The sequence below is a fragment of the Eulemur rufifrons genome, chromosome 4, assembly GCF_041146395.1.
Source record: "Eulemur rufifrons isolate Redbay chromosome 4, OSU_ERuf_1, whole genome shotgun sequence".
NCBI lineage: Eukaryota > Metazoa > Chordata > Mammalia > Primates > Lemuridae > Eulemur > Eulemur rufifrons.
In genome coordinates, this window is record NC_090986.1 from 75,020,771 (window position 1) to 75,039,320 (window position 18,550).

At 47.5% G+C, this 18,550-nt stretch overlaps 1 protein-coding gene across 1 annotated transcript; it reads right to left on the bottom strand.

Annotated features, from left to right (window-relative positions):
- Positions 1 to 283: 283 nt before the first annotated feature.
- MEDAG (mesenteric estrogen dependent adipogenesis) lies at positions 284 to 17,137 on the bottom strand. The gene is made up of 5 exons (XM_069467385.1): positions 16,707 to 17,137; positions 6,429 to 6,538; positions 3,645 to 3,757; positions 2,969 to 3,254; positions 284 to 1,341 (listed from the first exon to the last, which is right to left on the bottom strand). The coding sequence occupies exons 1-5, from the start codon at positions 16,982 to 16,984 to the stop codon at positions 1,217 to 1,219; spliced, it is 912 nt and encodes a 303-aa protein (XP_069323486.1). The 5' UTR covers positions 16,985 to 17,137; the 3' UTR covers positions 284 to 1,216.
- Between the last annotated feature and the right edge of the window lie 1,413 nt (positions 17,138 to 18,550).

Below are 18,550 nucleotides of genomic sequence, written 5' to 3' on the forward strand. Positions count from 1 at the left end.
AGATCACACACACCCTCGGTCACAAATTTAATCAACTTGTAGGTTGAATGCTAAGAAAAGTTTTAATTGTGCAAATGTAGTACCATAACATTTCAAATATAAATGAAAAGATCAGTAGTGTTATCAAAATGTGTAATACAGGGACACATTCTTTAAAAGGATAGAAAAGTTACACTCAGGACCCATAAATCTTCCTCATTATAATCATACGTTGTGACTCATTCATGCAGGTTTTTATATGTAGATAGGATGATTTTTTTCTTTTTGAAGAATTCCATTGCAGCAATGAGATGAAAAATGTACTGATGTAACAACGTCTTATGGTAATGGTATAGCTTTCTCCTAGCTTGCTTTTAGTGTTGGGATGGCTAAAAGCTTATTTAAAATACCCAACTGACAAATGTGCTTTCCATAAGGAGGACACTACCTGTCCATTACCCTTCCCCTGTCACTGTCTGGTACCACATCACCTGGCCCCATTCCACATGGGCCACTTCATTAAAAGGGAGGCCAAGGGAGTTCAAATCTCAGGCAGTGGGTGGCAGAGTTACCATCCTAGCAACCAGGCAAGCCCTACAGTGAACTTTACCTTGAATGTTTTACCTTTACCTTAAGGTTCTGTATAGGTAGGATGAAAAACACACCTGCCTTCCAATGGAAGATGGCATAGGCTTTTGCCCAGCCAGGTCTGCAAGAGGAAAGCACCGCTGACTCCATGCTTGCTGGGTTTGAGTCCAAACAGGTTGTCCCAAGTCAGAGGGCCCAAGTCATGACACTGATTTATAAAGTGTCACGGGTCAATACCCAAGTCAGACGATCCCCAAAAAGGCTGCCAGGAAAACTCCACTAGGTTTGCAGTGAGCTGCACGTATTCTTTCTCATTGAGCAAAACGTTCTGGGTACAGGACTCTGTGGCTCCTCTGCCTCTTTGGAGAAGTGTTCAAAGTAGAAGATATCCCCCCATCCCCAAGGCCATGGGGCCGAGGCCCTTCCATCCTGGCAACCATAACCTTTAAGGGAGTCAGCTGCATGGGGCCTTCCAGGGCATCACACCCATGGAAGTAGAAGAAAGGAGTCCTCCGTAGAAGCCATGGAGGAGCCAGGGATTGGCAAGCGGGTGGAAGTGCCCGCCTCTTCCCTCCCTCCGCCCCTGCCCCAAGCCTGCAGTCCGGCACAGGCCTGGGTGTAGGAGCAACGGCTACAATGTTCAGTCCAATCAGATGAATTGGTTGGGCGTCTCTTCAGATTCCAGAACACTTGGAAACGGTAATTCTGCCAAAAGAGGCTCTGTCAGAGATGCTCTGGGTGACAGATTGCAGTTAAAAACGTCATCTATTGAACCTAAAAAGCAGCAAACAAGGCATGCATTATTACCATCATTGCAAAAAAATAAAAAACCCAAAATCCAACAGTGCCTTTAAAACTCACACAACATAGCTGTTTCAATAATTAATAGAGAATCCTGGCTTCCTCAGAAAAACTCAAAAGGCTAAACAGAAACATGTTGCTTTTTCTTTTTCAGTGGGACACGATTGTCACTTGCTTTCCTGCTGGCTGGACTAGATTTGCGGTGAGCGGCATGTATTCTTTCTCACTTGATGCCAAAAGGCCCACATTTGGGGAATAGATGCCGAGGACAGAGGCCAGCTTTTGCAGGGGACAGAGCTGGGTTAGCAGTCTTGGTGGACCCATGTTCTGCAGGCACAGGAGCCAGGCTCTGCCTGCGTGACGGGCAGCAGGCGTGTCTTGGCTGTGCCATCTGCGGTGCGTGATGACGGCCTCCAGGGAGGATCCTGCCCCACTGCTCCGGAGAGGAAGTGGCCCCAGGGCTGGCTCAGAGTAAACTTTCAAGGAAGCACTGCCCAAATTCATGTGTTCTTTGGTGTCCCTGAGTTGGCGGTGGATGCCCTGGGCAGCCTACACGACAGACGGTGAGCCCTGCCCAGGCTGCTGTGGCCCGTGAGTGAGGATGAGGGCATCAGAGGAAGGACCCAGAACCTGTGACGCTGCCTTGAGAGGGCAAATTAATCTTCCCTCCAAAAGGATCAGTGTGTAATGCCCCCCAGGGCTGCAATGGAGCACAACACGAGGCATCTTCGTGAGAAACTCCTGGCCAGAGAAAGCAAAAGCATCGCAGAGAGACAGACAGAGAGACAGAGACAGAGAGGGAGGGGGGAGAGACAGAGATGGAGACAGATATGGGGGACAGACAGAGACACAGAGACGAGAGATAGGGAGGGAGAGAGTGGAGGATAGAGAGAGAGATGGGGACAGACAGATAGAGACAGAGTGGGAAGGAAGGAAGGAGAGAGAGGGAGGGAGAAAGAGAGAGTCCACTTCCAGGATAATAAATAAGTATAAGCATATTTGCTATGAACACTGGAAGAAAGCAACTGTCATTAAACACAACTAATGAAGACTGTACTTTACATCTGAACTTTGGTAACACTGCGGCTTCCCCGATGCCACCTGCTTCAGCCACATGGGGTCAAAATCAAGAACCTGCCTTGTCATTTAGAGTTTGTGCATCTTAACCTTCTCGAGAGTTATTCTTTGGTGGCCTTACAAAATCTGGAGAATCCTCCCTCAACCCATCATTTTCCTTAACATTCTGCTGTCCAGATGTGCACTCTGGGAAAACAGCATTCTTCTATGAGATTTAAATTATTGCCAATAATATTTCAATGAGCATTCACACTAATTTAAATTAATAATAATCTTTAAAGTTATTTTCTGAGTATACCCCACAATATAACCACTATGTCAGAAAACTTAAAGGAGTCTAAAAGGAAAAATCACTATTTCTTTTTGGGAGTAAACATGTCTCACTTCTTACTTTCTGAATTGTGTGATATTTCCTTTTATTGATAGGTCTTGGCTTTTTAATTAACCAACTCCCTCTTCCATTACATTATTCTACCCTTTTAATTAACTACCTTCCAAATGTTCTTGAGAATTTTTCACGTACCTCTGGAAGTCACACTGAATTTTCGGTCAGAGAAACTGCTTCTTCGGATTAAAGGTTCACTCATTTTATCCAGAAATAACTTAATCGTCTCCTTCTTTTCTGGACTTGTACTTGACAAATTCAGAACTTTCCCATTCACTTTCACAGTGGAATTGCTGAGCCCAAACCAATAGAAGAAATCAAATAATGCATCAGCTTTGAATTCGTAGGCAAAGCTCAAATTTTCTCCATTAACCACCTCGTTTCCTGGAGGGAAAAAATTCTTCACTGCCTCTTGAAAATCAAACTGAAAGAGAGAAACATTTCGTTGACTTCATGGGCATAGCTATCACGTTGACATTATAAAATGAACAACAGCCCAAATACCCAAAATGTCACCCTCCTAATTTCCCCTTCACTCTGATAGATATTTTTTAACTGTTGTCTTTATTTTTTATAAGCAAATCTTTGTATTTATGTCACATTCCATTGAAAGGTTTTGAATTACTTGGCCAAAGTTACATTTATTTTCACACCATTTGTAATGAGTTACTAAAAACTGAGCTCATTTATTGGCAGCAATAGAGAGCAAAGTGTCTGGACGCAGTTAAGGCCCCGGGGACTCAGCCCTGGCACGAAGTGCCCAAGTCCCTTCTGTGTGCTTGGCGGCCGTGGGTTCCGACAGGGTAAGGCTTACCTGAAGCCGGTAACTTTCCCCAATCACTGAGGAGATGACCATGTCCATCCCTTGCTCTATCTGTCTTCTTATCTTCGGGTGCCTCGTGTTCACCAGAAACGCGTATGTCCTTTCTAGAAATTAGCAAGCAGAGTTCAGAAAGAAGTGTTAAACATGCTTCTTAGGATTTGATAAAGCAGTGGTTTCCACCTTCTCCGGAGAGTTTATTCATTTATAGCCTTCCTTACTGCAAAGCCTAACCAGAGTTCTAGAAATGTTTCCGAGAATTTTGTGGCTTTGAAGGAAGCTCTGGGCTATTGTAAAAGCAGGTTAGACAATCGGGTCCCTCCCTCGGCCTGGCCAGCCTCCCAGCACCCCCGCTGCAGTTTGTCACACAAGCCTCAGACATCAAAAGTTCCGCTCTGTAATTAGCACAGAGGAGAACTCTGCCTCCCCAGCATGTATCCAGCGTGGGGGAAGAAAGTGAAAACTCGAAGTGGCCGGTTTCACGTCCGCCTTGCTGGGTATTTAAATCACAACTTGGCTCTCCCCAACACATCCATATTTGCAAAGCAGAAAGTCATCCAAGTCCACGAAAGGGGGTTGCCCCATGCTCTCATCCCAAGCCCCCATCCTCACCCTGTACCCCCTCTCCCCAGCCTCTCCAGAGACCCAGCATTCTCTCTGCCAAATGGCTAGTCTCGGTTCCAAGGATCAAGTCAAATTTGAGGTTGATTTTCCTCCCTGCCTCTAACCCTAACACAAGCCCAAGTGGGAAAAGTGTCCCTCCCGTTGTTTAAATAACAGCACATCTCTGTCCTGGCAGACAGTTAGTTGTCGTTTCTCTTATTTTGCTTGGTGAGCCTTTATGGCCAATTCTGCATAATTTGAGCAAAGGGAAAGTCATTTACTCATTATGAAATATTATTAACCAGCAATCTCTTAACTTTTCCAGCCCCCAGAATCAAATTCCATGTCCATAATCACTCAGTGCTTGGTTCAGGGAGACACAGAAGATATCTATGTGTGTTCCTCTGTTGAAAGGCCACGCACCAGCCATTATTTGATTTGAACACTGAATGTTTTACACTGGCTTTGAGATATCTCAGAGCCAAACCTCTGGTCCACCAATAACAAATGTTTACATCCTCAAGGAAGGCATTTAAAACTAACCTTATTCATCTTATTTTTCCTACCTATGTTTTTCTTTCTCCCAAATTATTTTTTGTGACACATTAGATATAAACTGCCTCATATCCTCTTTGGGACAAGGGATAAATAAAGCAAGGAAGCCCTTTTATACCTTGAATTACATTTCAAACAAACCAAACCAAGACTTTTAGTCTCATGAAGTACTCAGGGCCACCACACTCAGCAGTGCAGGTTGGGCAGGTTGTGCACTGCACAGACGGTGCCATTCACATTTGCAGACATTGTCTATTTGTACATATTGTGGCAAATTTCTGGGAAGCATTAGTAATACCCTTGAGGAAATGGTGGCTTTTTCTAATTTGCACAAAAGTACAGTTTAGAATAGCATCAGGGCTGGACATGTTGCCTTAATCACAATTTCTCGATTTAAAATTGACCATCTTTTAGGCTTCTATGTCAAAGAGCCTGTTTGTTTTATGGCTTTTATTACAACTAACCAGTACTGGGTTTTTGTACCTCCTTCCAGAATAGTTGTCATACAACTGCACATTTTCTGTAGGCCACCCACAAACACCTCCCTGTACCACTCCCTGTACTTTCATTAAAGCATTAAGATGGAGCGATCTCATTCCTTTTCTAGATTCCTCCTGAGAGGTGATGCAGGAGGTGTACTTGACGCAGCTGTGAATTATGTTCCTGGAAAACAATCTGGCTTTCTGGTCATCGTCAAGCCGGAGAGCACACTGGCTTCAGACGCTGTAATGAGGGTTGCTTGTTCCCGTGCATTCTGTTCCTGGCCTCTCCTCCAGAGAGAGCATCGTGATTTTTTATTAAGAAATGAGCAGAGAGAGCTGCACACATCCTAATGAGAGAGAATGTTCGAGGAAGTCTATTTGAAATTTGTTGATCGTTTCTTATTACCTTGGACTCATTTTAAAAATGTTATCTAGAAGCAAGTTTAAGAAGTCCTACCTCTGTCCCAGAACATTGTGCCTATGACTTTCCTCACGTATCACTCTGGGCAGGAGGAGGAAGGGAAGACGGAGGCGTTTTCATATTGGAATTTAGGTTAATATAGTTGCTACCAGTTAATCTGATTTCTCGAAGGAAGCAATAAAGAGATGTGTCTAAACATGAAACTCTAACACCATAGCATGAAACATAAAAGCATCAACAACACCTAATTATTCTTTATCTTAATTTCCTCACCTATAAAATGGGGATAGTATAAGTACCTCCTAGTTAGGATGCCCCTGCATCCTAGTTTGCCTGGGGTCGCTACCAGTTTGTACCTTCATCCCAGAATGATTATGAACAGTGATGACATTCATGCTCACAACACACCCCCATTTGGATGATAAGCCTTGCAGGGCTGTTGTGCCAATTCATTACGTCAGTGTATGCCTCAGGCACAGTACGTGTTTGATATGTGGTAGGGTGTGTTATGTATCAATCTCATGGCTCCAGTCATTTCTGCAACCCTTGAAGGATCAGAATGTCAGGTCACTTCCTGCCTAGACAGGAAGTAGAAAAGAAGCTGGGAGACAGGGGCGTCTTCCCCAGGATCGTTTGGGGGTTTATTCTGCCGGCTTGTGCTATGCTTTAGCACAGCTCAGCAAGGCAGAACCAAACCAAAAATATTTAGATACGTACCTTTTAAGGTGTCTTTTTTGGTCTGTACATTAATAAAGAACAGCATTGGTTTGCTCAATATGGTTTCCCTGTAGTCTTTATAATCACAGTAGTTGGTCAGTTCCACATACCTGTGAAAAAGCAGAGATAATTGCGAATGTAATTAATGTACCCTTCCATCTAAGTCAGGAAGGGGATGTACTGGACAGGTGCCTGCCACAGCCACAGATCTCTGAGGAAAGTCCCCTAAAGTATGCCCTTACAGTGGTCGCCATATTTTGTACGATATAGATAAATCTCCTTCCTCTGCTCACAGCTGATGGGGTGTGGGATCAGTGTGCAGTCCAAAGGTGGCCGTGGGCCTTGGGGTGGCCTGGTGTCAATGCCTGGCTCTGAAGTGCAGCCTTTACCAGCTGATGGTGGGTATCATCTATCATTTGGGCGACAAGAGTTCATTTGAAGCTATAAGAGTTCCAAGCCCTTTTGGATCAAGAATGAATTACACTCAACAAGTGGAATTAGCTGGGTCTTCTCCAATGGAGTCATGCTGTCTGACCCATAGGTCTGGAATTTTCCTTTCCTTCTCCTCCCTATTTCCCTCTCTAATCCCAGGATAAACCCAGCCCCCTCCATAGATTACACAATCAACCAATATTCATATGAACTGTTACTATTCACATCTCCCCTCTCCTGAGCTTGTGCAATTAAAAAACAAAAACAACTATGTTGGATTTTTGCCAGTATCCCTATAAATTTAGCCTCCTTGGTTTTCCGTTCATTATTCCTGCCTAGGAAGATCTTTCTGAATCTCAGCTCTGTCATCCAGCATGTCAGCTTTCTCTCCCAGCCCTACAAGCCTTCCAAGCAGCCTTTCTACGTCTCTGCGGCATTGTTGACAAAAAGATCCTAGTGCAAATTAGCTTCCTTCAAGAAGATGGCTAATTTTCTAGCTAAACTCCAGCCCAGACGCAGCGAGGATGGTGGCAGGCTGAGTGAAGGGTGCGTCTGCTGCAGTCTCTCTGAAACCCCGAGCTGGGTCCCCACTCACAGCTGAGAGCATCCACAAGAAACGAGTGGCCCACTGAGCCGAGTGCAAGGGCTGCCTCAGCTACACTGCAGCGTGTTTGCATCTTACATCTCGTCATGACAGCGCTGAGCCTTTCTTTCCAGCTGGTTGTCCTTCAGGGCCTGACATGAATACCACAGCCTTGGAGAGCAAACGGCCGCTGTGGGGAGCTGGGGCCACAGTCCTCAGGGCGTCACCCCCCCCACATACCTGCACCCTGTTCCCAGCACCCCCTCGCAGCGGCCCTGCACAGGCAGTGACCCAGGGGTGGGTTAAGAGCATGTGAGAGAATATCCACCCGAAGGCAGGAAGGCACAGCTTCCGCTCTGCTGTCTCCCAGCTTGGTTTCTTACAAATCTATGTCATTATCTTTTTGCTGGGATTGTCAGACCTGATTTTGAGAGCTTTTAAAACCTGACCCCTGATGGAGACTCTAAATGCTTCCTGCCTCCTATTTCACCAGGCTTTTAAAGCAGTCTCCACTACCACCACCCTCCCCTCTGCCCTGGTGGCGGCTTGGGGGCTGGTCCCGGTGGGGAGGGGCAATGGGGCTGGAGTGTTCCAAGGAAGGAAAGGGGGTGCAGGGGCTAGTGCTCAGGATGTGGGTGAGGAGGGCAGGCACAGGGCAGACGAGGGGAATGGAGGAGGGGTGCACCCAGGGGGCCTCACAACGGAATGGACTAGAGAATGCAGACCCCGATTCTGTAGGGTTCCTGGTAGCCCCTGCCCCACCCTCGCTCTCACCTGGGCAGAACAAGGGAAAGGGGTGAGGTGGGGACGTTTTGGAACTCCGAGCAGAGTGGCCCCTGTGTGTGCTCCACATCAGCTGGGAGAGATTTTCCTGTCCTTCCTTGTCCCAACTGACCAACTGCCATAAAGTACTGGAGAAAGGAAGCAAAGGAGATGGCAGAAAAATGGAACCGCCCTTTGCTGAGCTCATTCATTCTCATTCATTCATTCTTCACCCAACAGCATTTATTAAGCCCCTGCTATTGTCTGGGCACGCGGTAGGCCTTCACAGGTGTCGTATTCCCCCGGAGGGGTTCGGAGCCTAGGAAGGGGGTGTGGAGGGATAGTACAGGGTCCCCTGTCCTCGCCCATCACCCCACTTGCCATCCATGTAGTCAGCTGCCAGCGACCTGGCACAGGACAGGCAGGCAGCAGTGGCCTGGGGAGGCGGTTGAGGAGAGGCAGGTGAGGTCTGTGGTTGCACAGGGACGTGGGGATGCAGAGGGATAAAGCGGGGGACCCTATAGCCATAGAGGAGGAAAAGGGCAAGTCTGCCTGGTGCAAACATCAAAAAATAGCCGGTGGTGCTGGGGCAGGGCGAGGCCCCATCTGAGATCCATGCAAGGTGGGCTTCACGGACTCCCACCTCCCTGTGTTGCATGGAGGTAAGTTGTCATTTCAGCACTTTACTGCATTTCTCAAGGCGATTCCTCTATTCTCTCAGTATCAGTAGTTGAGCACATGGTGTTGTGTACAATGCACCCAGAAAATCTGCAAGTTTTGATGACTTTTCTGATGACACAAATGACAGTGCAGTACGTTCCTCTGCCTACAGAATCGATTGACATCCGATGGGAGATATCATTGGATTTTGACATCATTGGATTTTCTTCCAATGAACACACAGTTTAAAGGAAAAAGATAAAAATCTCAACTTAGAAAAATGATCACTGCTTGGGAGAACATTCGGTTTTCCCTAGAACCCTCTGGGAAGGCTTTTCTGAAGGCTGCAGGGCTTACAGAGCTGTTATTTGGCATGATCAGAGAAGTCACATTTTGAGTGTAATGTATAACCGGTGCATGAATTATCTGTTTTTGGAGTCTGAATTTAATAAAACACCCTGAATAATAAAACTATGTGCAACATAATTTAATCTGCCTTTGATGATTCGGGGGCATTTGTAGGACCTTAACGGGCTGTAAGCCTCATGACAGAGCATGCCAGTTATCACTGCGCCACAGATGTGTGAAAACGCTGCTTACAGGAGAGCTCTGATACCAGAATTGACAGGCAAGAGATTGCGGCAAGATCCCTACTTAATAAACTATCTCTAACCAGAACACAAATAAGAGATACCTCATTAATTCATCCATCCCCAGCCTCCCAGTTATGGTCCAATTGTTAAACAACTTGAAATTCTAGTGAAATAAGTAAATGTGAGCATTCCTTTGAAATTTACTGTTATAAAATTTAGATACGTAAGTCCCTAAAATACAAAAAGATGGGAGGATCTAGATGTTAAGTCACACAGGTATTTAAGTATCTGACACTTAATCACTCATTTTAGTTCAAGATGAGCCTTAGTAGATTACATTAGGGACTAGTTATTTGATCTTTAATCGTGAATATTTCAGAATGACTCATGCAAATATTGCCTCTGTGTATTGAATATTTATAGTATTTGCTGAAGTTATCATTAGGGATGAAAAGCAAACAGTTTAAGATAGACAGTTCCTTTAAACTCTCATTTCTTCATTGCTTTTACCCTGCCCCCCCCCCCCAACTGGTTCTAGGCTGAACCTTTCTAAGCCTGGCTTCAATCCAAAGATTAAAAGGCAGGACAATGTAGTGGGAAGCACAGTGTTTCAAAACAAGATCTAATTCGTGTCCTAATTTGCTGGCTAGGTGAACTCAGTTCCAGAGGCACAGCTCACTGTGACCTTAGGTGAGTTCCTTAACCTCTCTAAACCTATTCTTTCACCTGTAAAAGGGCCGTAACAGTATTTCCTTCCACATGATGATTGAATGCAGTACTTGTAGACATACGTACTTGGACCCATAGCAGGTGCTCGATTAACATTATGAGCGTCTTTAATCCTGGCCAACTTGACTGACCCGCTGGGTGAAGTTCTGTAAGCTTAGCTGATTTTCATCCAGGGCTGTGTTCATTTGAGTTACCAGGAAATGAGGACAGTATGAGTATGTGATAAATGAGCAACAGTTTCTCCTTCCTTGCTCTGATTTCTTTCCTCACTTTTCCAGTTTATAAGGCTAAACGGAACAGCTTGATAAATGCAACAGCTGAAAGATGGGACCAAGGAAGAGCACTGTGTTTTGCTTCTGGCAAATCAGGAGTGGCTGAAAGATCACTCCCCTCTAAGACACCCACCTTTCAAAGCTGCCCCAAATTTACCCTTGGCTCTAATAATTTTCTGCTCAAAGACAAATAGGAATTCAAACTCATGACCTCCACCTAAAGGGGGTGTGTGTGTGTGTGTGTGTGTGTGTGTATGTGCACATCATCTAAAAATATACGGGCAGTGGAGCAGAGAAAAAGAACACACGCTGCAATAGTCTGTGCAGAAAGCCCAGAAATTGCTTGCAGCTTTCATAATCCTTTGCTGGGACACTAACAAAAAGCTTGCAGGGATTTTACTCTTGGGGGCAAGCAGGACGTTCCTGCCGTGAGTTTCCACTGTTAGCTGGATCGCCTTATGCAGAGCCTCACCCTGAGCTCTCAAATAATTCCTTCTCTTTTACTTCTCCTCTCTTCTGCCCTAACTCTGGTGAAATTAAGTAAAATTTTCAGACTTATCACTCTGATGTCTGTAGCTCACACATACATTATTCAAGGATACCCACGTTCTTTCATTCATTCATTCATTCAGCAAATATTGACACAGTATGTGCGAAACTCCGAGATGGGGAAGAGAATGATCCATTCATTCATGGATGCAATAAACATTTCCTGAGCACTTGCTCTGTGCTGGGCCCCGGAGACACAAAGATGACAAAGGAAATAGTCTTGCTTCTGAGCAGGACAGAATCTATTGGGAAGACAGATACAAAAATACACTATTTCAATATGAAATGATAAGTTCACCTTGTTGCTCAAAGTGTGATCCTTAGACCAGCAGTACTGGCATCACCTGGGAACTTGTAAAAATGCGCAATCCGGGCCCCTCCCCAGTCTTATTCAATCAGAATCTGTGTTTTAATGAGATCTTTGGGAGACTTTCATGCTCATTTAAAGTTTGAGAAGGGCTGATCTGAGATGGGGTCCCTGCCACTCACAGGGATGTAGAAATGCCAGAGAAATGCATAGTTCTCTGCATTCATGTGTCCAAGCTCCACTGGGTTCTGTCCTGGTCATTGAAACAAAAGGGACCGGGGGGGGGGGGGGGGGGGGGGCCTGAAGGTAGAGCCACGTGTTGAGGTGAGACAGGTAGCAGGAGGGAGATTGTTCTGTCAGGACAAACACACTCCCAAGGGGTGGGCAAGAGCAGGAAGGAGTTGAAGACCCCAGAAGGAGTCACAGCTTAGCCCAGCCTTGGGGACTGCGGTGGCTGCATCCAGGGGGACAGGCAGGCATGTGGCCAGGACCAGAGGAGCTGAGAGCTGAAAGCGGACCAGAGTGTGGCTGGTGCGAAGTCTGGAGCAAGGCTCCCAGGGAGGGCAGGCAGGAAAGAAGGCAAGGGGACAAGTGGCTTTTGAACCATCAGATCTGAGAGGGATTTCTGTCTCTGTGACCTCAGCTTGAGTTTTAAGTTTGCTGAAATTCATTTTCCTCACCTATAAAATCTAGCTAACAAAAGGTACCCCACAGGTGTCTAAGAGATTAAATAATGTATGTAGAATGCTTGGTTTGGGGACTGTTTCATTATAATACAAAAGCTAACGTTCGTCAAATGATCAAAATGTGCCTATAATAACTATTTAAGGACTTTACAAATGTTAATTCTGAACAGCAATCCTATAAGGCTGATGGTATTACTATTATTGTTATTCTCCTTCTCCAGATGAGGAGATGGTGTCCCACAGGGTGAAGTACATTCCCCAAGGTCACTAAGCCAGGAAACAGCAGAACCCGGCAGGGGTAGGGACCTGCTGCCTTAAGGCCACACGTGGCCTTCTAGGACCTTGAGTGCGGCCTTTTGACTGAATCCAAATTTTACAGAACAAATCCTTTGGTTAAAAGGGGTGCAGCAGAGAAAGATGAAGTTTTTCTTGCCCCCTTTGGTGCTTAAAGAGGAACAATCTTGAAATCGGAGGCAGCAGGTTCCCGGCCCTTGCAGGGTCTCATAAAAATTGTAGCCCAATACATGGATGGATGGTTATTATTCCATCATTAGCATTATGTGTCCTGCTGTCCTGGGCAGTTACCACATCTAAGGCCACATCCTGCGTCTCCCAGCCTCAAGTCGGGATCCCTTCTGAGAGCTGGGCCTGGGCGCCACACAGAACCCAGCACTCCTGCCTTGGAGGCAGGTGAGGCTTCCCCCACTGACACTCCACCTGCGTTCCAGCCTGACTCTGCCCTCGCTTTACCCTGTGAGTCCCAGCTCCACCTCGCCTGCACTCTCTGCGCTGGGTGGCTGCCCTGATGTGGGTGTGACTGTCACCCATCTAACAGGATGGGCAGGGGCAGGCCATCGCTCTGCTTTTAGTAGCTTCCTTCAAACCACTGCACTTACTTCCTCTTCTAGGCTGATTGAACAAGATGTACGCTGGCTGATGTAATTCCAGTTATTTATTTGTAGATTCAGGAAATGAGTGAGAAGGCAGAATTATTTCAGGTCCTAAGCAATTTGCTAAAAGCACAGGCACTAGAGCCTGACAGTGCTACTGGTTCTACTGCTCACCAGCATCTTACTTAGGTAAATTGCTTAAGCTGTCTGCGTCCTACTGTTCCCACCTGTAAAAGAGGGAAACAACAACGCTGCAGATTTTGTAAGCTGTTGTGAGATAATACCTGTGAAATACTTTGCTCCCTTCCTGGTGCTCAAGTAGATAGTACTAGCCACCATTATTACTGTTGTACTTATTTTTATTACCCAAGCGCTTCTTTCATGCCAGGGGACCACCAAAAAGAAGGGATTAAGGGTCATCTACGCCAAACATTTGCCATCACACCTCACCAAGAGACTGCTTTATAGGAAAAAAAGGGGCATGTGTGTGTGCGTGTGCGTGTGCGCGCACATGTCATAGTTAATGGTGATTTGGATCTTCAAGTAGTGAATGAATAGCTCCTTGGATGCCCATTACATATCCCTGGTATCCTGAGCAAGTTTTGTTTGTAACATGGGTGGAAATCTTGACCTTGAAAGAAAAAGATAACAATAAAGATCTTGCCATGTATCCAACAAAGCAGGACAAATATTTTTCAAGTAGGCTCTCAAAAGAGCTTTAAAGCCCTTGGTGGCCATCCCTAAACTGTCCCACCACCATAGGTTTTCTTGGTTCATTTAGTAAGTATGTATTTAAAAAAATGTTCAATTTTCAGAAAATGAACCTGAGTAAGTAGGGCCACCAAAATTACCCTCTTGCTCTCTGAGTGAATGATCATACGAATGTTAAGGTCAGCGGCTCTTGGCCTTTTGGGGTTCCTTGGGAAAGGACCTCATGAGAGCTACAGCACACACTTCTGAAGCCCCAAAAAGAAATCCTAATTACACTGTGGGCTTATCCCACACACCAGTTTATTCTAGATGCTTAGCTACCAGGGGACCTCTGCTGTTTAGTTTTCTTTTGTGTAGGAGGTGTTCAAAACAAGAGTTTAATGACAGACTTCAAAATCATTTTAAAATTTGCAGCACTGTTTGCTATGATTAGGGAAATTGTGTCTGTCAGATTCTGTTGAATTAAAAAAATGAATTAATTAATAGAGCAAGGATTCTTAACCTGGATCCAGGTATCTCATGAACTACCTGAGTGGTCAACAAATTTGGGTGTATGTCTACATTTCTTGGGAAATGGACTACATATAATTCTCAAAAGCTCTATAGTCCAAAATGATTAAGAATAATTTTGTCTTTCTCAATCTCAAGCCATTAATTGGTGGCTGCTCTTAGTTAGGGGCCATCCCACACCTAACACAGGAATATGGTGGCTGAAAAGAAGATGAAAGAGTTGCGGAAGTCCATCAACCCTAGGCTTCAACTCAGTATGACAAGTGGAAAGTGTATGCTGGGGGATCGGCCACCTCCGCAGACGGTAGAAGAGGCAAAGCAAATCTGGTCATCCTCACCGCCTGCTCAGCCTCAAGGAAATCTGAGACGGTGCTATGCCATATACTCTCACAACGGCTGGCCGCCATGCCAGTGACAATAACACTGAATTGAGCACAGCATGTGGGAAATACTATAGGGTATGCACACCAGCTGTCATTGATCCAGGCATTCTGAGATCTTTAGAATCATACCAGAACAGACTAGTGAAAAGAAAATCATGCAAAATCTTTTCATTAATAAAATTGGCCAGAGCTTGTTTTTAAAAAAAGAAGGAAGGGAGGGAAGGGAGGGAAGGGAGGAAGGAAGGAAGGAAGGAAGGAAGGAAGGAAGGAAGGAAGGATGGATCACAGCTGCGGAGGACTATTTTGAGGGAGGACATTTTATGCTATCCCCAAAGGCAAAGACAACCAGGCAAATCTGGCAGATCAGAGGAGCAGCAACTTTAGCCGTCTAAATTCTGGCTTCAGAGTGTTCCCCACCTCCTGATCCACAAGGGCAAAACCTTTCCCTGCTGCCCACAACCCAGTCCCCCTGCTAAGTCTAGAAGGTTGTCTTCATTTAGACCAGATTCCCTCTGGGTCATCCTTCAGGGCCGCACACCAAGTTATAAAAGCTACCTCCCTGCCATGTGTTCCCTGAGGAGGGGAGATTGCACCTCCCATCACCTCAATCATTTCCAGAGACTCCTTGCTAGTTTCCAGGGCACAAAAGCCCTCACTTGATTGCTTATACAAGGAGAACCTGTAATTTGCTGATTCGAGTTTGCACCTTGGTCTCTGTCACCTGGTCATTGTGGCCTGGTTGTTTATTCTAGACCCTAAGCTGCCAAGGGGTCACTGCTGTTTCATTTTCTTTTGTGTAGGAGGTGCTCAAAACAAGAGTTTAATGACAGACTTGAAAATCATTTTAAATTTTGGAGCACTGTTTGCTACGATTGGGGGAGCTGGTTCTGCCAAAAGCCTAACCTATGGCTTCAATTAATTCTGGACACTTTTATTTTCCATACCCTGTTCTCAAGCACAATGATTAGCTTCCTTTTAAATCTTAGCAGGTCTGATTTCTGACTCAGTTCCTCCCACGGTTCCCTGCTTATGGTTAGGAATTTTCATTTCACTAAGAAAGGGAGACAGTCTTGCTGGGGAATGGTTTTTTCAGGAATGCAAAGCCCTCACTATCTTTGTTTGGAAAAGCAAGGTTTTTCTTCCAGCAGCTCTGAAGAAGGTACGTTAAATATCTCATTTTGTTTGTTTGCCTCTCTTGGCTCCATCCCACCTGCGGCACGCTGTCTTTCCCAGTAGCAAAAGCATCATATCTTCATAGCTGGCCGCTCGCTCATTTCCGAATCAAACTGTAGACTGCACTTGCCTCTTCCCGGCCCTCAGCCCACAGCACAAGTATAGAAGGGCTTCACACGCGCAGTCCCTTTCCCAGGGTGACTCCGGAGGCCTGTGGCTGCCAGAATCAGGCATGAAGTGCCCTCCTCCTCTACCCCAGGGCACCAAGGCCTGCTTCAGATGGATGGACCACATCCAAGAAGAGCTCCAGGCACTTTGGCCACAGCAGTTAAGCACCCTGAGGGCCTCCATCCAAGTAAGGCTACAGGTTTGGCCCAAGCCTTGTGCCAGGCTCCTGGAAGCACGCCCATTGCACTTACTCTTCCCAGAACTTGTCTGCCCACTCCACGGCCCACGCGGCCCTGGGCTCCACACCCAGAGGCTTTGCTCCCTTCTCAGCCATAATCTATTTATTTCTCTATTTTTGAAACACTAAGGGAGGTGAAAGATGGGAAACTTTGGACTTTGCACACTTCTCTCCACTAGGACTCCTCACTGGATAGCTGGCAGTGCTCAGAATGGTGCATCCTCCCTCCCCACGCCCCACGCCCCAAATCTAAAGCCAGGGTGTGCGTCTCTCCGTGTCACAGACATCCCCTAAAGGGTGTGCCCCCAATTTAAGTTCATCTGACCCAGTTAAGGAGCAGAATGAATCCCACCCTGCCCTCCTCGTCGCACCCAGCCCTTATGCCCTTCTGGGTGGCTTCAAGCGGTGGCAGCTGCAAAATGTCAGTGCAAAGGGCAGAAAAAGCCAGGGCGGGGAGAGCTTGTAGGCTTCGGGTGACATTAGCAACGAGAAAAATTTAGAAGCGGACGAAGGAGGGGGTCCAGGAGGGGTGGCGGGCAGCGAGAACAGCCTGGGCTCCCAGGGACAGCAGCGGGTGGAGGCGTTTCTGCGGGGACCAGGTGTCGGGCGGGGGCTTTGGCGAGGCCACCCACCTCTTGATGTAGCTGCTGAGGCGGTATAGCTGGCCGTCCAGGCGCACCAGGCCGTCGCCGAAGACGTTGAAGCCCCCGCGCGCGGCCGCGGGGTCCCCAGGCCCGGGCACCACGAGCTGGTCGCCGCGCAGCTGGAAGGCGCCGGGCTGCAGGCGCAGCAGCTGTGCCAGCGGCAGCAGGGCCAGCTCGCAGTCGCACGTCCACAGGCTGCGCAGCTCCCCCGAGGAGATGGAGGTCAGGCTCGGCCTGGCCACCGGCTCGCACGCCACCCCCGCCATGCCAGTGTCCTTCCACCTCCTGCTTCTGTCCCGGCCCCACCAGCCCTAGCTTGCACCTGACTGTCCCCAAGAGGGGTCTGGCGCCCCTCCTGCTTTCGCCCCGTGCAGGGGGCGGTCCGGCCGCCCGGCCGGGGCGCAGCGGACGCTCAGGTGCCCGCCCGTTCGCCCCGATGGCCGCCCCTCCCAGGCTGCCGCCCGCCGGTGAGGAGCGCTGCAGTCCCCGCGCGGAGAAAGCGGCCCCGGAGCAGCGCGGCCGGTTTTATCCGCCCTCGGGGCGCCCGCCGCGCCCCTCCCGGCCCACGGGCACGACCTCAGACGCCTGGGGCCGAGTTATCATCGTCTCATAACTTGGCACGCTCCCGCCTGGCCGCTCCTGCTCGCAGCTGCCAGGGCTTAGTCATCCCCCCTGGGGTCTGCGACTCAACAACACCCGGGCCGGGTCCCGCCCTGCCTGGAGGACACTGCCAGGGCTGGAGGTGGAGACAGCGCCCACCCATGCCTCTGTGGACTGATGGAGGGGGTCGCTTGGTCCCTGCCCCACCCTCTCCACCTGGGGCAGGGGCTTTGGGGGGGTGAGGGGTGGAGTGCAGCGCTGGAGCTCCGATCCCCACCCCAATACCCTGCCTGTCTCCCAGCTTCAGTTTCCTGCTTTTTTCTATCCCTCTAGATCATACTCTGCATTTCCTGCCTCTCAGCCTTTCCTTTTCCTGGTTCCTGGCCCTGGAGTCCTTTCCACCTGAAAGCCCCACTGATGGTCATGTCACTTTTCCATAAAGCCTTCGCAAATGCCAGTGGATTTCACCGCCGAGCTTCTCTTGCTCTGGCTGCGCGGTGGCCCCTAGGCCGTGGTGTGCCGTGGGTTCCTCATGGAAGGGACCATGCCTCCTCCCCTGCCCCCCAGGGGTGGTGAGTGCCTTGAGTCCCGGAATACGTTCATTTGTTCAGTCTATAAATATTTGTGTGCTAGCTATATGCTCACTGGTCTCCTGAGGTATGAAAGGACTGTTTCATTCAATTTAATTAAACAACTATTTCCAGAACATCTACTAGGAGGCAGATAAACTAGATTCTGAGAAGACTAGCATAAAACAACACAATCCTTGCACTGCGAAACTTACAGTCCAGTCGAGGGGCAGACAAGCCCTCCACCAATACAATGCACTAACTGGGCAGCTCTGCTGGGGCTGAACCCCGACGGGGCAGGAGGAGAACCTAGCCCAGATTTTAGGCTTCCTGTAGTACTGTGATTTAGGACTCTAAGCTAGATCCTAAAAATTGAGTAGAGCTTGGAGAATGTCCTTAATATGTCTTTGTGTGTCCCCAGCATGGACCCTTGCGTGGGTTTAATCAAATAGAATGAAGAGTCCTTCTGCCATATCTTATTTACATCCCAGAATATAAATGAGCCCCATTCTATTCTCTCTAGAAGCCTACACATCCTTTCTCCAGACATGATTCCTTCACCCAGGATCAATCCCCATCGCTGGGCCTCTCTGAACAAATCTGATTACCGATCATGCATTGATCACTACTGAATCAATCTTTTGCAGGGAAAGAAGGATGCTC

Excerpts from the sequence above, each read along its gene's own strand:
- MEDAG (XM_069467385.1), bottom strand. The coding sequence starts at position 16,984 with ATGGCGGGGGTGGCGTGCGAGCCGGTGGCCAGGCCGAGCCTGACCTCC. Across the intron at positions 6,539-16,706 it reads CTCAGCAGCTACATCAAGAG|GTATGTGGAACTGACCAACT; the intron begins GTGGGTGGCCTC and ends GCTTTTTCACAG. Across the intron at positions 1,342-2,968 it reads ATTCAGTGTGACTTCCAGAG|GTTCAATAGATGACGTTTTT; the intron begins GTACGTGAAAAA and ends GCTGCTTTTTAG.